The sequence below is a fragment of the Antrostomus carolinensis genome, unplaced genomic scaffold, assembly GCF_000700745.2.
Source record: "Antrostomus carolinensis isolate BGI_N321 unplaced genomic scaffold, ASM70074v2 scaffold35906, whole genome shotgun sequence".
Classification (NCBI taxonomy): domain Eukaryota; kingdom Metazoa; phylum Chordata; class Aves; order Caprimulgiformes; family Caprimulgidae; genus Antrostomus; species Antrostomus carolinensis.
The window spans coordinates 29,078-48,365 of record NW_010320413.1 but is presented as its reverse complement, the minus strand read 5'-3'; the positions used below and the strand labels follow the sequence as shown (position 1 = coordinate 48,365).

Here is a 19,288-nt window from a genome sequence, read left to right as displayed (position 1 = left end):
CCTCCCTCCTGCTCTGCAAAATTCCTTCTTTCTTAGACTGCTCCATATTCTATCCTCCAGCCTATTTCCTCCTGAATGAAGCAACTGGCTACTGATGCCTCCATCTCCTCTTAGCTGACTCAGTACCAACCCTAAAATTCCATCCCAGAAGCTCCTATGGGCAAATGGGGAGGCTCTGCCAGTATCCCTGCAGCTCTGCTGTGTGTGACAGTTCTCCAAAGAGCACCAAGTTTGGATGTTGAGCCCATGCCTGGCATGCACCCAATGTACAAAGCAAGCTCTACACTTAGCCTCCATAGAACATGGACACCTTTTTTTCAGGCAGGTTATTTTTCTTGCTGTCCTCTTCTTCCTGTCATTGCACTATTTTTAAACCTTTCCTGTCCTTATTACTACCAAAACTTCAGGTAATGCATAAAGGAATGTCAGTTTGTCCCCAGGAAGTTTCATCCAGTTATAGAACTTGTTTATGCTGCCATGGATTGAATTTCCATGTAGAGGTGTATTGCCATCAACACTGTTGAAAAAGTACATTAATTTATATCAGATCTATAACTTTGTTTCTAACTAATAAGTGAATCATACGAATTTGAAAATGAGCTTTCTTTAATCCTGAATTACCAAGTAGATCACTCAATTATACAGTAATTTACTGTAGCTTGCCAAACCTTGTTGACATCACTATATTATCATTCAAAGCAAGGCCCCTGAAGATGCCTGAAAGACAAGCAAAACGGACTTTGGTGTATCTCTGCTCGCTGCAAGAAACAATGGGGGTACCAATGATTAAGATTTTGTGAAAAAAGAATGAGGCCTGACAGCTTTTATAGTGGCTGGTGGGCAAGAAGCACCACAATAAGAAGGATACAAAGGAAACCATGAACCTTATGTGCACAAATAACGCATTGTGAGATTGACCTAGTAAAGCCTTAGTATTTTACCTGACTGAATTATTCCTCATTCTACTCCTTAAAAATAGTATATCATCCATTCCAATTAGCTTCAAGTGTGTAATTTACATTTTGACATGTCCACGCTTAAGCTAATCAATGTTAATCAATAAGAAAAGGTCCCAGCCCTAATACATTGTGACCTTCTTGTCTACTATGACATTTTGGGTAACTTATTGATTTCCTCATTGCAGAATACAACCAATAACTATTTGTCTGAAAGATTACAACTGTCATGTGTATTTAGTCAGTTGTGTCAGCCCACTGACTCGGGTGAGATTTGCGTGTGATACCCTTCTTGACCTTTCCATGGTGACTGCAGTATAATATGTGAACGGATTCACATGGAGATTATCTTTAGCTCATCCAGAGAATATTTCTCAGACGAATAAAATGATGATTTTTAACCTCACCTCTAAGCTGCTGTTTGGGGAAAAAAAAAAGTGATATGCACTCTAAGAACAGTTCTAATCCCTGAGTAGAATCTTATTGTAATGAAAACCTCATTGCCCTTTAGAGCCTTGGCATACATCCACAGTTTCCAGGCTCTTTTCTAAAACTAACAAGGACACTTTATGCAGTGAGTGTAAATAGCAGTCCACTCAATTAAATTGCTCATGTAAGGAATATACTTATATTTATTGCAGTGACTGACATTGATACTTTATTTCATTTTCCATGGAAAAAGCTGCTCATTAATTTTAACAGCATTAAATATTACTACTCAAGGACAGTAAATCACGGGCCCTGTCCATATGCTAGCCTGACATCTGTTAACTAATTCTACTGTCCTCTTATACCTGCACATAGAGACAATGGGGCATGCCATGGGATTCAACTCTATTTCACAAGGAGTGAGGGAGGACCATCCATCAGCTCACAGTAATACATGGTAACCTCCTTAACCCGCTAGTAGGATATGTCTTTTTTAATGCTTTGAGCACACAGCATCATCAGAAGTTTGGGGAGGAAAACTTGGATATTGAAGGCAGATGGCTCTCAAAAGTTTTAGAGTCCCATGTCTAAGCAAAATAAACTAACTAGTATCACGTCACATCCACCGTTAGTGTTGCTCTTCTTTTTCTACTAATCTGCTTAAAAATTTGAATTTAAACACACTGTGATTCAGTAAAGCACATAAGCAGCTGTTTGACTACTCTGATTTTCTTATCTTTCCGAAGGTAGATTTTGCAATACCTCTCCTGAGTAAGATGCTCACTGAGTGAATTGTGGAGGGCTCCAACACAGACTGTCCACATGGTCACAGATCTCCGTACTTGGTCCAGTCTAGATCATAATTATTCCAGTGATCATCACATGGAATATCTAACACTGCACAACCTTTGAATTTATTTCTTTCTGATATTTAGCCAGTATTTTCTTAATTTAACCTTTAAATCCTGCAGAGAATCATACTGGCATATTTAAACATAATTTCTGTAGAATTCAACAGAACAAATTAAAGGACAAAGCTTAATTTTTTTTAATTTTTCCTTTTTATGCTCTTATTTGATTAGTGCCATCTAATTTCAGGGTATATTTCTATGGCAACATGAACATGTTTGTACTTGGAAGTACGATAAGAATCTATCATTTCTAGTGAAATGTTGTTAAATGCAAATGGCACATTTTGTCAACACTTAGCCGGCTGAGTTGTTAAATACTGCATTCTGATAGCAGGCAGCCATTCATATCCTTAATCCAATCTAACACAGGTCACAATCACCTCACTTCTGCATCCAGTAATTCAGAGATCCTTACTGGAGTCTTGATGAGGTCCCAGTTCCCTAAACATTTAAGTACTGCTATGCTAGCTATTGACTGTTAGGTGGGACACCTGAGGGTAAAAGCAGCCTCATCCAAGGAGCAGCCATTTGGTACTGGGCATTCAGCTTCCATAGTTTTAAGACTGCAGTCAGAAATGCAGGAACAACCAGGAAAAACTTAGTCACTCCAAGAATGGATTTCAAGAGATATATTCACAACGCTGAACATGAACACGAGTAAGTTGTCCCTAGCATTAGCATTCCTTTCAAAAAAAAATCACATTCGTTTGGGCTCAGATTCTACCTGTAGTATGTAAGCAGTCCCTGAACGAAAACATCATTAATCTGATGAGTGTAATGGAACCATTCAAAGAAGGGGAAAAATTCCAAATCCATATTTTCATTTTCTGTTTGGTTTTACTAGTCATCTCCTACAATGCTTTTAGCAAATGTTTCTACATAACGGTCCAAGTACCACTATTTCAGATCGTGCTTTCATCAATACTGTTTAGATAGCTTTAATTTATTCTTAAGCTGGGATAGATACCCTCTTCTAATTCTTCTGAGCGTAAACACAGCCTAAATCTGATTCTGATTTAAAATGTGCCCACCAGCAGACCTAAAACATGCACAGAACTGGTTACTATTCACAACTTCAGACAAAAGAAAGCAGTTTACAATAACCACTGAATTGCCCTTGCTTGCAGTTTGCTGTCACCACATGCTTTATTTATAGTAGGCCTGAAATAAATACTGCAGGATCAGCCATCTTTTGGTGCTGCACAAAAAAGGAAAGCTATTAAATATTTACCATAAGTCTCTCATAGCTGTGCCTCTGACACTTTCCCTTTCACTAGAGAAAAGAATTATTTAGCTCATGATTTTCCAGCAAAAGAGAGTCAATTGTGACTGTCTGGAAGTGAACGGTAGCATCAGTAGCATGCCCTGGGAGGGGGAGGATGTGTCACACCAGGCACAGAAAGTCTGCACCTCCCCTGCTCCTCTCCAGCAGCAGAGTGACGCCAAGGCAGGAGTCTTAAGAGTGTCACAGGAATGTTTGTGCCAGCAGAATGAGGTGCACTCATGTTACAGCACTTTCCAAAACTAAGCCAGTACATTTGACGAATCCTTTCCAAGGAGGCTGATCAGATTCCTTGAGTTAAGATCAAATGAATGTTGTTGATGCTCCAGTGAAACGTGTTGACAAATAATACTGCACTCTCGTTCACTGCATTTACTTCAAATTTAAAGAAGAAACCCATTTGTATGAAATAAAAACAGATTTTGCATGCATTTCGTTTTTTAACTGTAAACTGATTCCTGAAGGACAGTAAGTTTATGGCCTAATATCTGTGGGACAGCCAGTCAGTTAAAGATGAACTTTGACTGGCCCAGAACTAAAATGCCTGGGGGCAGCTGTATAGCTCAAGTAACTGATTAGAAACTGATACTGAAAAATGACTGAAAATTAAACTCCAGGAGGTCACAAAAAGATTAAAAGCAAAGCAATGTCTTTTTCCACCAGAAGCCAGGTCATTATAGAGTATCATCATAGCCTTCCATAGCATTGTCTAGCAGAGCCAGCACTAATCCCAACTCAGTACATCTAGAGTAATCTCAATTTCTAAGCAACGAGCTGCATCTATATAAATCTCTGATGTTTTAGAATATCAGCCTTGTCTGCCTGAATACATGATGTCTCATGGAGTTCTACCAGGTGCTAATAGTGCACAGTGCTAAAAAACTTCCTTTCCTTCTCCCCTCACTGCTGCCCTCTTTCCTTCAGCAAAAGAGAATTCACTTCCTTGATGCAGTCTTTGGCCTTCTAAACTGAAGGAAGCAGAGCTGGTCTGGAAGGTCCCATGCCTTTCCACACCACTGGATCACAGGTCTCTTTCTCCAGGAATGGTATGAATACTTCAACTCCCTGCCACTTGCCTGACTGCATCCTTTAACTTCCCAAAAGCAGCACAGGGAGGCATGCTGCAGGCTGTGGAGAACTAGGCAGCCAGACATTGAAAACGAGCAGCCAGAAAATGCAGCGTTGCACTCAAGCCAGTAACAAAACAAGTTCTGGCTGCCTGATCAAACCTCTGGCATAGCTGGTGAGACTCCCATCCTAATTTTGTGGGTTCCTGTGAAAACACAGCATGGGTGAGGTGATAAGAAGAAATTTAACAGTGTTTTCAGGAAAGGAAGCCATCGGAAAAAAACTTGACATCCTCAAATTCCTGAATCTATAACAGGATATCTACATGACTGAAACACGGAGAATTCCACTCAGGCCGGCACTGCGCACTAAGCGCACACTGAAGAGCTATGTTAGTGTACCTTGAAGAGTGCAGATTGATGCTACTTGAAGAAAAACTAGGTTTGTATAGCCAAAGAAGTGCAGACTTTCATTGCTGAGGCAGGCAGTATGAACGGGCATTCTTAATGCTTCCTTTCTACTACATTCGATGTCTTGCAATTTGCTGTTCTACACAACTGCTGACACCACGTACAGCTTTTCTTGACAGTCAAATAAAAAACAACCAGTTCCCCACCCTGAAAAAGAAACCCCACAGGGAACTTAAGTGTGATAATAAAAGTGAGTAGCAGCAAACACTGTCTGAACTGTCAGGTTATAAACAACGTTCATGAAACCTTCGTGGCCCGGATCACTAAAAGGAAAGGCCATTGCTCTTCAGAGCCAAGAGCCATTAGAAAAATAAAAAGCTTTCTATCTCAGAGTATTTATGTCTAGATTTCACGTTCCACTGCTTCTTCCATGGCCGTATAGACTAAACAAGCAAGTTCACTTCTACTTCCAGTGCTGCAACAGCAAAAGGAAGCCACAGATTGCCTAGTAAGGCATTCCATGACCTTGAAACATACTCTGTAGAGCTACATGACTATGTCACATAGATGTCCAAGATCATAAAAATGTAGGGCTTAAGTTTTCCCATCACAACAGTCACTTTCCTAATGTACATATATGCCTTTTGCATTTGAAAGGATTTCCAATGTTTCCAAACTTTTATGCAAATTAGATAACTGAGTGTACCCATCTCCATGATCTTTATGGAAACTAGCTTCATTTTTCCATAGCAGTAGAACACTCCACTCCAGTTTCCTTGTTTCAAGCCATGTCTAAAAAAAGTAAAAATAATCTCCTAGCACAGTTATTTTCCTGGTAACCAAGTCCTGACAGATTTTGCCTTTCTCCTGTTTTGTTCTTATTTGGTTGAAAATTACTATTACTAGTGACTACTCCCATATTTTTCATGTTAACTATTCTTCTTCTAACCGACGTAATCTTTGTAAAATTTTTGTTGAAAAAAAAGCCTATTTCATTGTAAATTTTCGGCAGGTGACTAATCTGCCACAATGCTTTTGTACTTAGGCAAATTAACCCATTTATGCCTAGGAAAAATGATTTCTCAAGGTGAGATTAATCTAACTTCCTGAATATTTTGGAGATGCCTTTTGTTCAAGACATAGGGATACTGGATCTTTAACAGGGTTGTATGCATACGCCAGTTGGCTGAGATCCCATGCTGACTGGGTTTAGCTTGTATAAATACTGAATTATGCAAAGGGAAAGCCAGCTTAATGTCTCTGAGCATAACTTTTTGAATAGCCCCTAATCATCTAAGAAACAATACTATTAAAAAGAAATTACTTTTCAGTCTTTTTATTTGTTTTTCCCATATAACTCTAGTGAGGCTGAATAGGCTGAAGGTGAACTAATAGCTCACATTAAAAAGCGACTACCATACTGAAGAGGAGATTCTATGAATTGTTTAAGTTTAGAGCAAAAGCACCATCTGTGAAAGTTCTCACTTGCTAACAAAGAAGCTGTCTGACCTATTTGTGCTTAACAGTATTTCATATCACTTTATGCTGTTTTCTTCTTTTCAAAATGGATCTTAATACCTCTACATCTGTTATCTATGCAAGCATATTTCAGTCTATGGAACACTCCATTACTGCTTACTTTGGCTGTTCATTATCCACGTAAGTTGATTATCTGAATCACAAAATATTGTTTTGGAACCAAGAGACAAGGCAAGCCTTGAAAAAATAAAAGAAACAATATACAGAACAAGAAAGCAATAAATAATGATACTTTCACTAGAATTACGTCAACCAAGAATAATGTATACCACAATAAATAAAGCTTTACCAGTCTGAAAATACTTTAAGAAAAACTATCAGTTACTTGAATCATTAAACATTAAATAAGCTGTTCTGGATGCTGTAAAAAACTCTTTAATTTATTTTTTTTTTAAATTATGTGGCCACTAAAATTGATGGTGTTGTAATTTAGAGGTCAGCAAGTACCAAAGCACAGCAATTACTCATATGAAATATCCCTGCCAACACTTGATCAAATTTATTGTTTTAAGTGACTTGCACCTGTGACATGTATTAGGATAATCTGGTTCTGTTAGTCACAGATTTGGGAACCCTTCCTCTGTGTGGAAGGAAAGGTGATGGTTTGTAGTTTTAAATGCCAGGCAATAGAGGAAGCCACTGGTACCACTTTTCAGGTCTAATATTCAGGAAAATTAACTCCAAATGTGCAACAAGCCAAAGCACAATACAAAGCATTTTCTTTCAATGTAAAAACAAAAGGATCCAATAGAAAAGCAGGCAGAAGTTCTAAAACTTATCACAAAGGATTTTGTTTAACTTTTAAATACAAAATAATCCAGAACAATGTATTTTTTTTTAAAAGATATACATATATTCATAATATCACTAGCATTCATTAGAATGGAGCAAAAAGAAGCTGGAGTAGGCTTACATTCTCATAGGATGAGAACGTAACTATATGCATCAAGACAGTGTCTTGCCTTACCTCAACAACTTTGGAAGACCAGTTTCTTCTGGCTTTTGATATAAAGCCTATTTCAGTACATTTAGGATTAGGCTCCTAGTCTGTGTTTAATTTTGGCTGAATATCTTACCTAGGCACACTAGAGGAACACATGCACAACACACAAGGTGGCAGAAATGATTCCATGTATCTCCCTACCTCCCTTGCATTCATTAAGTGATACATAGATCACATTCTTTGAGAAAAATCTCAAAGATTTTTCTTTGAGAAAATCTGGAACATTCCAAGAGCTTTAATTTAAAATATTTTCCAGGAAATATGTAAGCTCTACACTTCCAGGAAATCAATAAGTCTACCCAGTGTTCTCACAGAAGATAACAAATATGTTGCAATTTTGTTAGCATCTTTCTACTTTGTGTACTTGTTTTATAAGTTATCCGAAACACCCACTTAAAGACAAACTTGAGATGTACAAAGCCCTGTGGGAAATTCAGCCATACATCTTGCTTTAGAGTACCCTGCTCTGCCTTGGAAACCTCAGCTGAAGATCTTTTTCCTTTATGTGTTATTCTGTTCCTGACACTGCTTAGCTCTACCGCACATCCAAGTATGAGATTTTATGGTATATTATCAGAAATTGTAGTTCCACATTACAACAAGCTTTCTGTACCAGTCTTTGCCTAGCCTATGTAAAAATTATCTTCTCCACAACACAATAACAATAGCAGTTACTTTGCTTTATATAATTATGGAGTTTTAAATATTAATGCAACTATTACAGAAAATGCCTGTGCAAGGTTATCTGACTTGAGAACAAGTTCCCTAAAAAGCAAGCAACTTTAACCAGGAAAAGTTAAGAGACCCGTTATGTGAAGAGATTTTGCTTTCTCAATGGCAAGACAACTTTCATCACATCTCTATGAGAAAGTCTGCCCTCTCCACGTTCTACTGATCTCCTTTCTGGCACTCAAGCTACATCTTTCTTATTCTGTCAGATGCAGAGAGGCCACTTTCAAACTCACAGGTGCCAGACCATTAACACAAATTCTCAGCCTGCTGTGGTTATTCACCCTGTGAATGACAGGCTCCTCCCATGCACTCAAAACACTTGATACCATGGTCATTTCTAGAATAGCTGTTCATAAATTGACTAAGCAAAACTGTGTTGTCCTCATGGGAATAAGCAAAAGAAACATCACTGCTGGATTTATTTTTTAACAGGAGCCTGAATGGATATGGGATTACACCCATATTCAGTGGACTAAATTCAACACAGATACAGTCACATAGCATATCAATCATACTGATTCCTATAAGAATCCATGCTGATTTCCACGAGAATCAGAGCAAATTTGGCTTTCCATCTCATATCTGTGCCATGAACACATCAAATAAACCTAACAGGCAAAGATAAAACACATAGCAGTTAGTCACAGGTTTCATAGCATGCCTTTAGGAATGCAAAGACTTTAACTTATATCAACATACTTCTGAAGAGTGAGGCTCAAGTTGTGGTTGGCTGACTTGATCTTGTTCTGGGCCTCTAAGTGGGTCATACTGTCAGTGTTGACTCCATCAATGGCTACCACAAGGTCCCCTTGGTTCATCTGTGACTGTGCTGCCTTGCTGCCAGGGGTGATCTGTGTGGGAAAAGAAAAGAAAAAAATGTCTTACCAGGATAAGTCACTCTGTGAACAAAGCATTTACAGAGGATTTGCCCAGAATTATAATGACAAACAGATAAGCAATAAATACAGTAACAGATACAGGAATAGCTGTATAAATTATTGTACGGGTAGAACAACAGAATTTATGGAAATTAAACAAACTCAAAGTTAATTCACATTTCTGCAAAGGCCCAGGGCAATGACTACTTGTCATTACTGCCATTTTGAGAGGTAAAGTCCAATGCAGTGGCTCCCTTAACACAGATTGTCTCCCCTCAGGAGGATAATTATAATTATTTATAGTGTAGTAGTATACAGAGACATTACTCAGAAGTGGAAAACTAATGAACCACTATCTGCTGTATGATTTTTATTATATTTTTCCTCCTAAAAGCCATTTTCCCCAAATTAATTCATTATATTGAGCAGACAGAAAATGACTGTGTGTGAAGGGCCCTGGACATGCCTTGCCTCTTTTAAAGTGAGCTCTATAGGAAATCATTCTGCTTAACCTTACCCACACACAACTATAGCTCCATTGCCAAGACAGATCACGACAACCTCATCAACATGTTGGACCTGATGCTCCAAAGGCAGCCCAGCACTTTTAGAAATAAGAAGCGACAATGCTTCCACTACAAACTCAACTACTGAGATAACAGTTCAGAAATTCTGGTCGTTTGCTATGGTATCACATTTTGTTAGCTCCAAATGCCTTGTGGACTGCATCTTCTCCAAACGGACAGTTTCCTGACCTCAATTCTACACAGCCCTCTCAGCTCGCACCTGGATGACACTGATACATTACAGCTACTTATGAAACTTGACTCCATCAGGGAACTCCAGCTAAAACAGAAGAGCCTTGACATACCATCAGTAAGACAAATTTTAGTGAGCACATCACAGTAGTCCTCTGCTTTCAGCACTCAGTACTTAAAGGGCATGGACATAAGCTATAGGTCTTTGCTCTTATTTTTAGGTAGTCACTTTCTTACATTCCTCGCTTCTAAAGAAACATCAAGGATGACCTAAAATGCTAGAACAAAGACTGCAGTCATCAACTCTGATCCTTCAGCACAGTGAACGTAAAAGAAAGATGTGTCTAATTATGAGACAAAATTTCCCTGTGAATTCAGGCAGGCTGAAACTGTGAAGTTAAGCTCCTAAGGAAACCAAAACTCAACACAAATCCAAATACTTTTCCTCATGAGATGTGAAATGAAATTCCTTTTCTAATATGACCTCAAAACACTTAAAAATATGTACATATTCAAACCAAAAAAGTCCTTCCAAAACAATTCCCTAGACTACTTTCTTGTGCTCTTCCACTAGGAAAGATAAAGAAGAAAAACCAGAAAATTGCATTTCTTAATACCCCATTAAAGGGGCTCAGTATTGAGGCTGACAGTCTAATTAACAGCATAATCTGACAATGGAAGCTGCTAATTTACTCAAACACAAGCTCTAGTATCAGGGCAGTATAGCACAGCACCCTGAACACTTGAAGACTCTACTTAAAAATAGAGATTACTTTGGAATTAGGCACTGTAAATAACACCCCAGATCTGATCTGACTGGAAGAGATAGCTTTCTATACCTTTCATTAGAGACAAATGCAATTAAGAGTTCTATGTTTTCTGAGGGAAGGACAGCCACAGATATCATGTTCTCATGCGAATTAGAGAGCTGACTGACAATGGCAGTGCCATTCCCTGACGTATTTTTTGGTGTTAAGACATTGAGGAGTAGGGGAAATACTTCATGGTAGTTTCAACGAGTTTTATTCTGCAGTCTAATGCACCCTCATAGAAAGAGATTAGTAGAAAAAAGAGATTCATATTACAAGTGTAGTTCTCCTAACCTATTATACAAACATTAGCTTCTATGTATTTCATTGACCTGCATTGTGCAAAGTACATAGAATCTAGAAGTCTAAAAAGAATATGGTTTATTTGCATACCCATATGTACTTGTATAGTTATTCAAAGACCCTTCCCTGCTCAGTCCCTCAAATATGTCAAGAAACAAAATCTGCAATAAGAGGTCAGGAAAAAATGTGAACAAAAGCCAAACTCAGATAAATCAGTCAGTAAGACTGGATTCATCAAGAAGGACACTTCTCAGTGTTTCTCAGTTTATCCTTTTTCTCTGTTAACATAAACTGTCTGCCAGTCAGGTATACACTAAGGCCTGAGCCTTCTTGATAAAGATTTTTTAAGAAATAATCTTCACACATCACTTTTCTAAGACAACACTTTTTACCTCCTCGGGAAACATGCAAGTTCTTGGCACAAAACATTAAGTGTGCAATGCTGATATTCCAGTCTCCAGACAGCTGGTTCCAAATGCTGGTAACATTCTCTTTTGCTCATCAAGAAGAAACACGAGTTTTTGAACACCAACCCAGCTACTGACAGTCAAGTTTCTGCCCTAATTTGGAAATTCTTACTTAACACATACATCTCTCCTTCCATTCCCCAGTGATGCTTCAAACAAAATAAGCGCAGAGAAGCAGACCTTCCACCGGAAGGATAAAGAAGTCTAGATCTTGGACTAGTTTAAGATAGTGGTAATGTATTGACTGAATCTATCAAAAAAAGTCCTGGGTAACTTTGAATTTATATACATTTCTAACTATGGCCATTGCAACACCCTTTTTGAGAAGGGCTACAGAAGAACCAGCTTGGGAAAGACAAGGAAACGATCTCAATCACAGCTTACCAGATGGTGAACCTTTATTTGAAAAGGAAAGGGATTTGTAGTCATCTCTTCAGTCAAGTCTAACGGTAACAAATCTTGGCTTCCATCATATAGCTCTGCCTTTCCAATTTCCATTTCAAGGGCCAGCACTCCACTGATGTCACTTTACCTCTAAAATTCAGCTTATCCTAGTTTCATAGACAGTAAGACTCACAAGCATAAAAGATGGCTCTAGTTTATTGTATCTGTAATTCAGAACCACAATAATTATGAGGAGAGAATTACACCTTCCCCCAGTCTTCCCACTGGCTAACAGAATCCTATGTAGATGATTTGATTCTGTAGAACTTTATATAGAAAGCATTATTAAAGTCTGGATGTACGATCTGTCTAAAATACTGAAATCAAAGTATGAAATTATACTTATTTTAGTTAGAAGTTAACAGGCTTCTCTGTGAGGTTTTCAAGTGAACCCACAGCATTCACTTGAATTTACAGCAGACATCGAGAACAGTCAGTAATTGTTGGGAACAAAGTACCAGTGTACAGATGGAGATATAGGGCAGCCAGATCTGAAGTGACAAGGCACATTCAAAACTATCTTGTTCCCATTTTTAAAGATCCAGCAAAAAGGAATGGAATGTAAAATGTTTATCTGCTGGTATTTTCCTTTGAAAATTCATCTCTGATCTACTAAAAATTTACTAAATATAATCACAGAGATCTCACTGTGTCTTTGTGGCATCTTTAGGGATTATTTTCTATTTAAAAAGGTTTTTAAAAAATATTTTTAAATGAAGGGTGAATGTTACTTAACCCTTCGAATTAGACTGCAAATCCAGATCTGTCTACACAGTAAGTTCTAGTTTGCCCTCATCTCAGCCTCTCTGCTATTAACAAAGGTAGAGAAATACAATACTGTCTAGGCCAAATATGCATTTTTCAATTTGACCACCAATGTTTTTTTCTTAAAACATCTCTGGGCAAGACAGAACTATTTCTGAAATCCTTTGTAATAGTCTTTAACTCACTTGCTCTGGATTACAACATAGCTTTCAGATACTAGGTGTTGCAAATGCTTTTATTTAAGGTTACAGTGAGATGTTCACCTGAGAGTCAAGGTACAGCCATTTCTGTCAACTGATTTATAAAATCCAAGCTAAGGTACCACTGACAGTAAGAACTAATTTTAATAGTATTTCTTTAGCACCTCAAGCCCAAGCATAGACTTCATCTTCAAAAGCCAAGCATCTTTCGCCTCTCTCAGAAAACCAGAGGAACACTTGCTGCTTCAGAGATGTGAATTTTCAGCCCTCACAAATTTCCTACAAGGCAGACATCTGACTTCCAATATCCCCAGCTTAAAGCAAGTGGGCAGGCTGGAAGATATCTCATGTTGCTTTCAGTGCACTACAAAGAATTCTTACTACAGTCTGTTGTGAGCGGAGCTGTATACTGGGTGAATTTATAGTACAACAGTGACAGCTGTGCCCTAAAAATTAAGTCTGCGCTGGGTGCAGAGTAAATACTACTTAGCAGGAGCTCTGGGAGGCAGCGTACAAAGTGCAGCTGCTGCACCACCTTGAGAACAGCACGTGTTCCCATCCAAGCCCCCTCAGCTCCACTCCAAAGAGGGAGAGATAGGCATCAGGCAGCATTTGAGTGGCTGAGTGTTAAAATACTGACAAGAATGCTTGTATACACAGATGGAAGGACACAGCTTTCCTACCCTAAGGAACTCCCAATTTACAAGGCAGACAAAAATACATAGGGAGGCCTATACAACTGAGAAGGTGTTAATACAGCAGCTTGCAGCATTAGCCAAGGCCTCTTCTTTTTCCAGGACTTGAGCTATGCCTGACTCCTTCCTGACCCCAACCCCCAAATCAGCAAGTTATATTTTACACTTCTCATTTAAGAACAATATTTCAGAGAATCAAGTATTCATGAGCACTGGAAATATGCTAAAGCACTGGGAATGAATGCTCTCTCTTCTTCAGGACCTCTGGAACAGAAGAAAACATTAAAAGAAAATGTTCCTTTCCATAGTCAGAAAACCTAGACATCAGAGACAGAACATAAGCTACCATTTACCAAAGACTATAATATACTCTTACAAGAAAAGGAATGCACGGACACCAGGGATCACTAGAAAATAGAATGTATTTTCTTATTGGAGAAAACAGCATTTAAATCTCCCTCTGTTAAATTTTTGCAAGTAGGTTTTTGTATAAATGCTTCCAGCAGACCTTCATAGGTTTTCTAAGCACTCAGGCTCACAATGCTTGGGAGCAGCAGCAAAACTGCCTCGTTTTATGCAAAGGAGCATGACCTACCGAATGGAGGAGAGACATGCTTTGAAGCAGCACTTCTCCCACTGCGGAACAGTTACACCAAACTGGTGAATGCCCATATGAATCCAAGTAGTTATCTCTGGACTGGAGACATCAGTTCCTCTGCCATTGTGAACAAGTTAATCGGGGAAATTTATATTATTGTTTCCTAAATGAGTCACTTTCCACCCCGTCCTCCCCACAATAAATGTGTAACAGCTCCAAATGGAAAATAATGGGTTTTCTTAGAAAACATAAGACAATTCTGGACAAGAAAAAACAGCAAAGAAAAGGAATAAAACTGACTAGGATAAGTCATCAGGCAGATATTTTCCATTTAATTTGACACATTGCCAGAAGGCATAAAACAGGAACAAAGAAAGAAATAGCCAAGATAACCTATACCATACAGCAAACATCCCACTGTCTTTGATGGTGGCTTTTACACCTTTCAGTGTCAGATGGGAGAGCTGAGCAAGACTGATTACATGTGATAGAGGACTGTAGGAAACTGGAAACGAAAGTCCTTGCACATACCACTAACCAAACCTAAAGAAAATTCTGGTTTTGCAGCTACCATTTTCCTAAAGAATATAACTCATTGTTTCCATTTACTACCAAGCTTCACCTTTTTTTTTTCTGTTTTTTTTTGGTTTTAATGAGACAACAAAACCTGCCTTAAATGAACACTCATGGCATCTGCAAAATATGCCACTGACACCTTGAAGAGCTTCCATTTATATTAAACAGAGCTGAGCTGGCAAGCTGCAGAGACACTCTGAAGTGGCCTCTCAGGATACGCTTCATCTGTAGTTAGGAAGGGAGATTACAATACATGTGAGAACACCCAAAATAGCTTTAATCTACCTCTCTTGGGTACGAGGAGCCACGATGGCACAGCAGCACAGAGATTTTGTGGAACAGCCAGTCAAGCACTTAGAATTCAGGACACCCTGTGCTGAAAGCTGTACTGCAAGAGCAGAAGGGTTCTTGGCATTGGAGCTATCTGGCTTACCGCAGTCTCAGGTATGCCAGGCCATGCTGGAATGATACCACCTCAATTAACACTAGAAATTTTCCTTCTACTTAATGCCTTTACAAGGCTGCTGTTCAAGCACAATATACAGGCTCTTCAAGGAAGAAGACTGCTAGCTCTTCTTGCCAAGCTAAATAGACCCAGGAGATGAAAATAAGCCAAATGTAAAAGATTTTCAGCTGGGAAATGAAAGGAAGCGCATAGGTAATGCTTAGGGGATTGCCCTAGGCAAGGCTTTGGGGGATTTTTTGTGAGTGAGTGTGAATGCTCCTCTCCCAGGCTGGAAGGAAGATAATTCCACCCCCTGCCTCAATGCCACATTATCTGCTTGAAGAATTTTCAATCCTTTGTTAAAAAATTAAAAAAGGAAATATTTCGGAGTTTGCAGCTTAGCCTGTCAGAAGCATGACTCGTCTACGTACATCAACTACACAGATGATAGTAAAATTGTGGATGTGGCTTTTTAATAGGATATGTTGGCATAGCTAGAAGACTATGCAGCTCTCTAAATCTTGTATGGTATGACTAATAGTAATCTCTCTTCTCCCAATCTTCATCTAAAAATAGCTGTTAGATTTATTCAGTCTGTTCTCAGTTAGCATCACGTACTGTGCCAAGATAGTGTGCGCTCTGTATCTTGCAGAAATGAAATGCAAGTGGAGAGCTGAGTTATATAAAGAGACTTTGATTAATTGTTTTGTTATGACAACAGTTTTTAAGGAACAAGTAACTTCTTTAGTATCAAATAGTTTAATAACCTTAATGCAAATCAAAACTGACACTATACCTGAGGTACTGATCCTTAGTATTGTAGCAGCCCTGTGTGTGCGAGCACATCTGTTGACTTCCACAGCAAAGTTACACTCAGCTCTTAAGTGCTTGTAGGATCAGAACTGCCAAGTTTCTTCAAAGGTTCCCTTTCCCCTTCCTTTTCCCTACTTCTCTTTTTCAAATTTTAATTCATTTTAAGGCAGTTTTATAAGATGAGATGTCTGTGTTTCAACTAGACAGATCTCAGTTATCAATATGGCCTTTCACATTTTCACAGCTATAGGCTTCTTGACTTCTATATTCTGTGCAGTTTTTTGACCTATTCATGCAGATGCAATTTGTGTTGTCTCCCCCTACAAGCACTAGGAATAATGAGAGGTTTATGTCTTTTGCTATTGTCCCCTATGGTAAGACTTTTAATTTTTTTTTCAGGTTAATTCTGCTTAATGCATTTCATTGTATATAACTAAAGATCACAATGCTTTATAACTTTGAAGGGCTTTTGATCAGTTCAGCAACAATAAGGACTAACTAAAAGGGCATTTGAGACAATACTGAGAGTTTTAGTTTGGCAGTTAGCGGCTTGCAGCCAATTCTGATATTAAGCAACTCAAAATAGCTTTGAGTTTGAATTAAATCCTGAAGTTCCAGCACAGATTTGACTGATATATAAGTAACTCTTCTGCTCCTGTGTGTTTGTAAATTAGAGTGCTTATTACATTGATGCAGGCTTACATTTAACTGTTCTTTAAAATGTGCATTTGTTTATTGCATTATTTTTGTTTTAGGACACCAGAATACCAGAGGAGTAATTCTACCTCTGATCACTAAAATACAAGCTGCCAGTTTGACACAGTGAATAACAGTCCTGTCTCTCAACCAGAAATATGTAGTATTCAATTCCATGCTTTGCCTATAGATGCTAGAATAGTATAGTACACACAGAAATGCATCTGTATGAGAGAAGATGAAATGCAGCACATGTCCACAGTGACAGAGATGTTGAATCAAAACTAAATTTGCAGGAACTACACTCAGTATGCCATTACTTTTGCATCTAAGGTTTCCAGAGGCCATATTGCCCAGTGTGAATCTGTTTCAGTTGGATGGCCCAGCATTAACTATCCACTATATAGCATCAATTACTCATTAAACACTCTCCTTATCCACAAGAATAACTGATTTGTAGCTGTAGCATTCATCCATGCTCTATGGGAGAATAAACAAAAGCACAGGCTTCAAACTTCAGAGACTGAACTCCTTTCAAGATCCACATGAATAAAAAAAGAACCGAAGCAAAGTTCCCCTGAGAAAGTGCAATGCAGATTTTTTGTGTAATATGCTGTATCATGTTTAGTACATAATATTACATCCTGCCAGGTATCCCTGCAGGATCCTTGGAAATTTAAAGATGTAGCAGGTAAAATACAGTCTTGACACATTTAACAGGTACATAAACTTCAGGAAGCAAGGGAAGTTGTAGAGACTGAGGATCCTTCTTTTACCTATTAAAATGTAATAGCTTAAGCTTTGTTCTCGTAGCTTTTCAAACACAGAGCTGTCCCTTCCCTTGTGAAGCCACAGAAACCACATTTATTTAACAGGGAATAATTTGAACATACTGATATAATCTCAAATCTGTAAGGGAAAACTTGCTTTGTTGAAGATTGTGAAGAGAAGACTGACAAAATAATAATTTAAAACAACACAATCTGAATTTTAAAAAAGGAAGCAGCTTGTTTTACCTCTCCTGTATCTTGACTGAGGAGGGATGTGGCTATTGCTGAGGGTAAGGACTGAGCTTTATATAATGATGCCAATGCTGGTTTTGGGTATTTTAACTCATTATAGTGGTGGGTACAGCAATCTAAAAAAATCACCTACTTAAAGCTAGCAGAATATAATAAAAAAACCCAAACAACAGGGTTTTTTTGACAAAGTACATGCCAGTGACATATATCGTATTCACAAGGTAAAAGCATCCCTCTAAGTGAATTTTACATCCATCAGCTTTATAATCCTCCATTGCATAAACTTAACTGAGTACCTTCCCACAGTGGCTCACAGTGGCTTCAGGCCACACAGCAGTATTAAGCTGAAAAGTTTTTAATTTATTTTATTTTTCCATATAGTATTTTCCACATACTCTACAATAACCAATTTTTACGTGGTTTTAGAATGGCTTCCTGATTAAAGAGAAAATGAAATAATAGAAATGAAATGTTTTAACATACTAGTACTGTCTGTAGCTAAAGGCTATTTCAGACTCAAAATAAAAAAAATCAAATTAATTAAGATAGATAAAGTATCATTTATTGAGAAAGATAGTGACTTTTGTTCAACTACTAATGCAAGATGGGTAGGTTCAGTGATCATAACAGTTTACCTACTTGACTTCTCTTCCCCACCTACCATCAAGCTTCTGATGAAACAGGCGGCGAAGTAAAACCGGACAGAGTGGCTCCTACATTAATCTAGGGCTCACAAGCTTGTTTAATTTCTGGTGAGAAAGAAGCCAGATCAGCTGGGTGTGCTACACACAAAGGTAACCTGGACACAGAGTACTGCTTCATCAGCTTTTCTTCCCAACCTGCACCATTTCCTTGGGAGAATCTGAAGTAAAAATCTTTTCCAAAACATTGCACAAAGGACAAAGATATTATGTTCTGAAAATTTACAGGAAGTCTTCATTAAATAGCAATATTGTTTATAAGCCAACACATCCTGAAAGGTACAACTGAAAATACTGCCAAATTAAGAAAATGCAACATCAAAAAGAGCACACTGAAATAAGGTTTTAACAAGAATGTCCCATAAATTTGAGAAGCCATAAGCTGATTTAGAAGCAAGTTATTTAGAAAGAGCTTTAAGAAATTAATGACCTCAGCTAGTTAATACTAATTTGCCTATGGTGAATGGCTCTTCATTTAAACTGACCTGTGTTTGAAGATCCAAACAATGCCAACTCACCTTCATCATATCATGTCTTCTATTTTTATGCCTAAGTTTTGGGCTGAAACTTGACTCAAAAATTCCCAGTCACAAGGGAAAGCTGTTCTTGGGGCATCTGCATTCCAGATAAAGACAAGAGCCTGTGATCTCAGGATTCCTAATTCAGCAGAGTGCATAGTTCAAGCAGCTTCAATTATCTTTGGATAAACTACTGGGAATTTACTTTTTCTTCAGAGGGAAAATTATTTATTCAAACTCCCAGTCCCTCCAGAGTTCTCCAAAATGGTA

The 19,288-nt window shown here is 38.2% G+C and overlaps 1 protein-coding gene across 1 annotated transcript in view; it reads right to left on the bottom strand.

Annotated features, from left to right (window-relative positions):
• The window catches only part of LOC104526210 (LIM domain-binding protein 3), a gene marked incomplete at its 3' end in the record, with an annotated part of 54,849 nt that overhangs the window by 12,566 nt on the left and 22,995 nt on the right, over positions 1-19,288 (bottom strand). Inside the window, exon 2 of the mRNA XM_010169594.1 lies at positions 9,030-9,181. Within this exon, the coding sequence (XP_010167896.1) occupies positions 9,030-9,181 (152 nt within the window). The remainder of the gene's footprint in view (positions 1-9,029; positions 9,182-19,288) is intronic.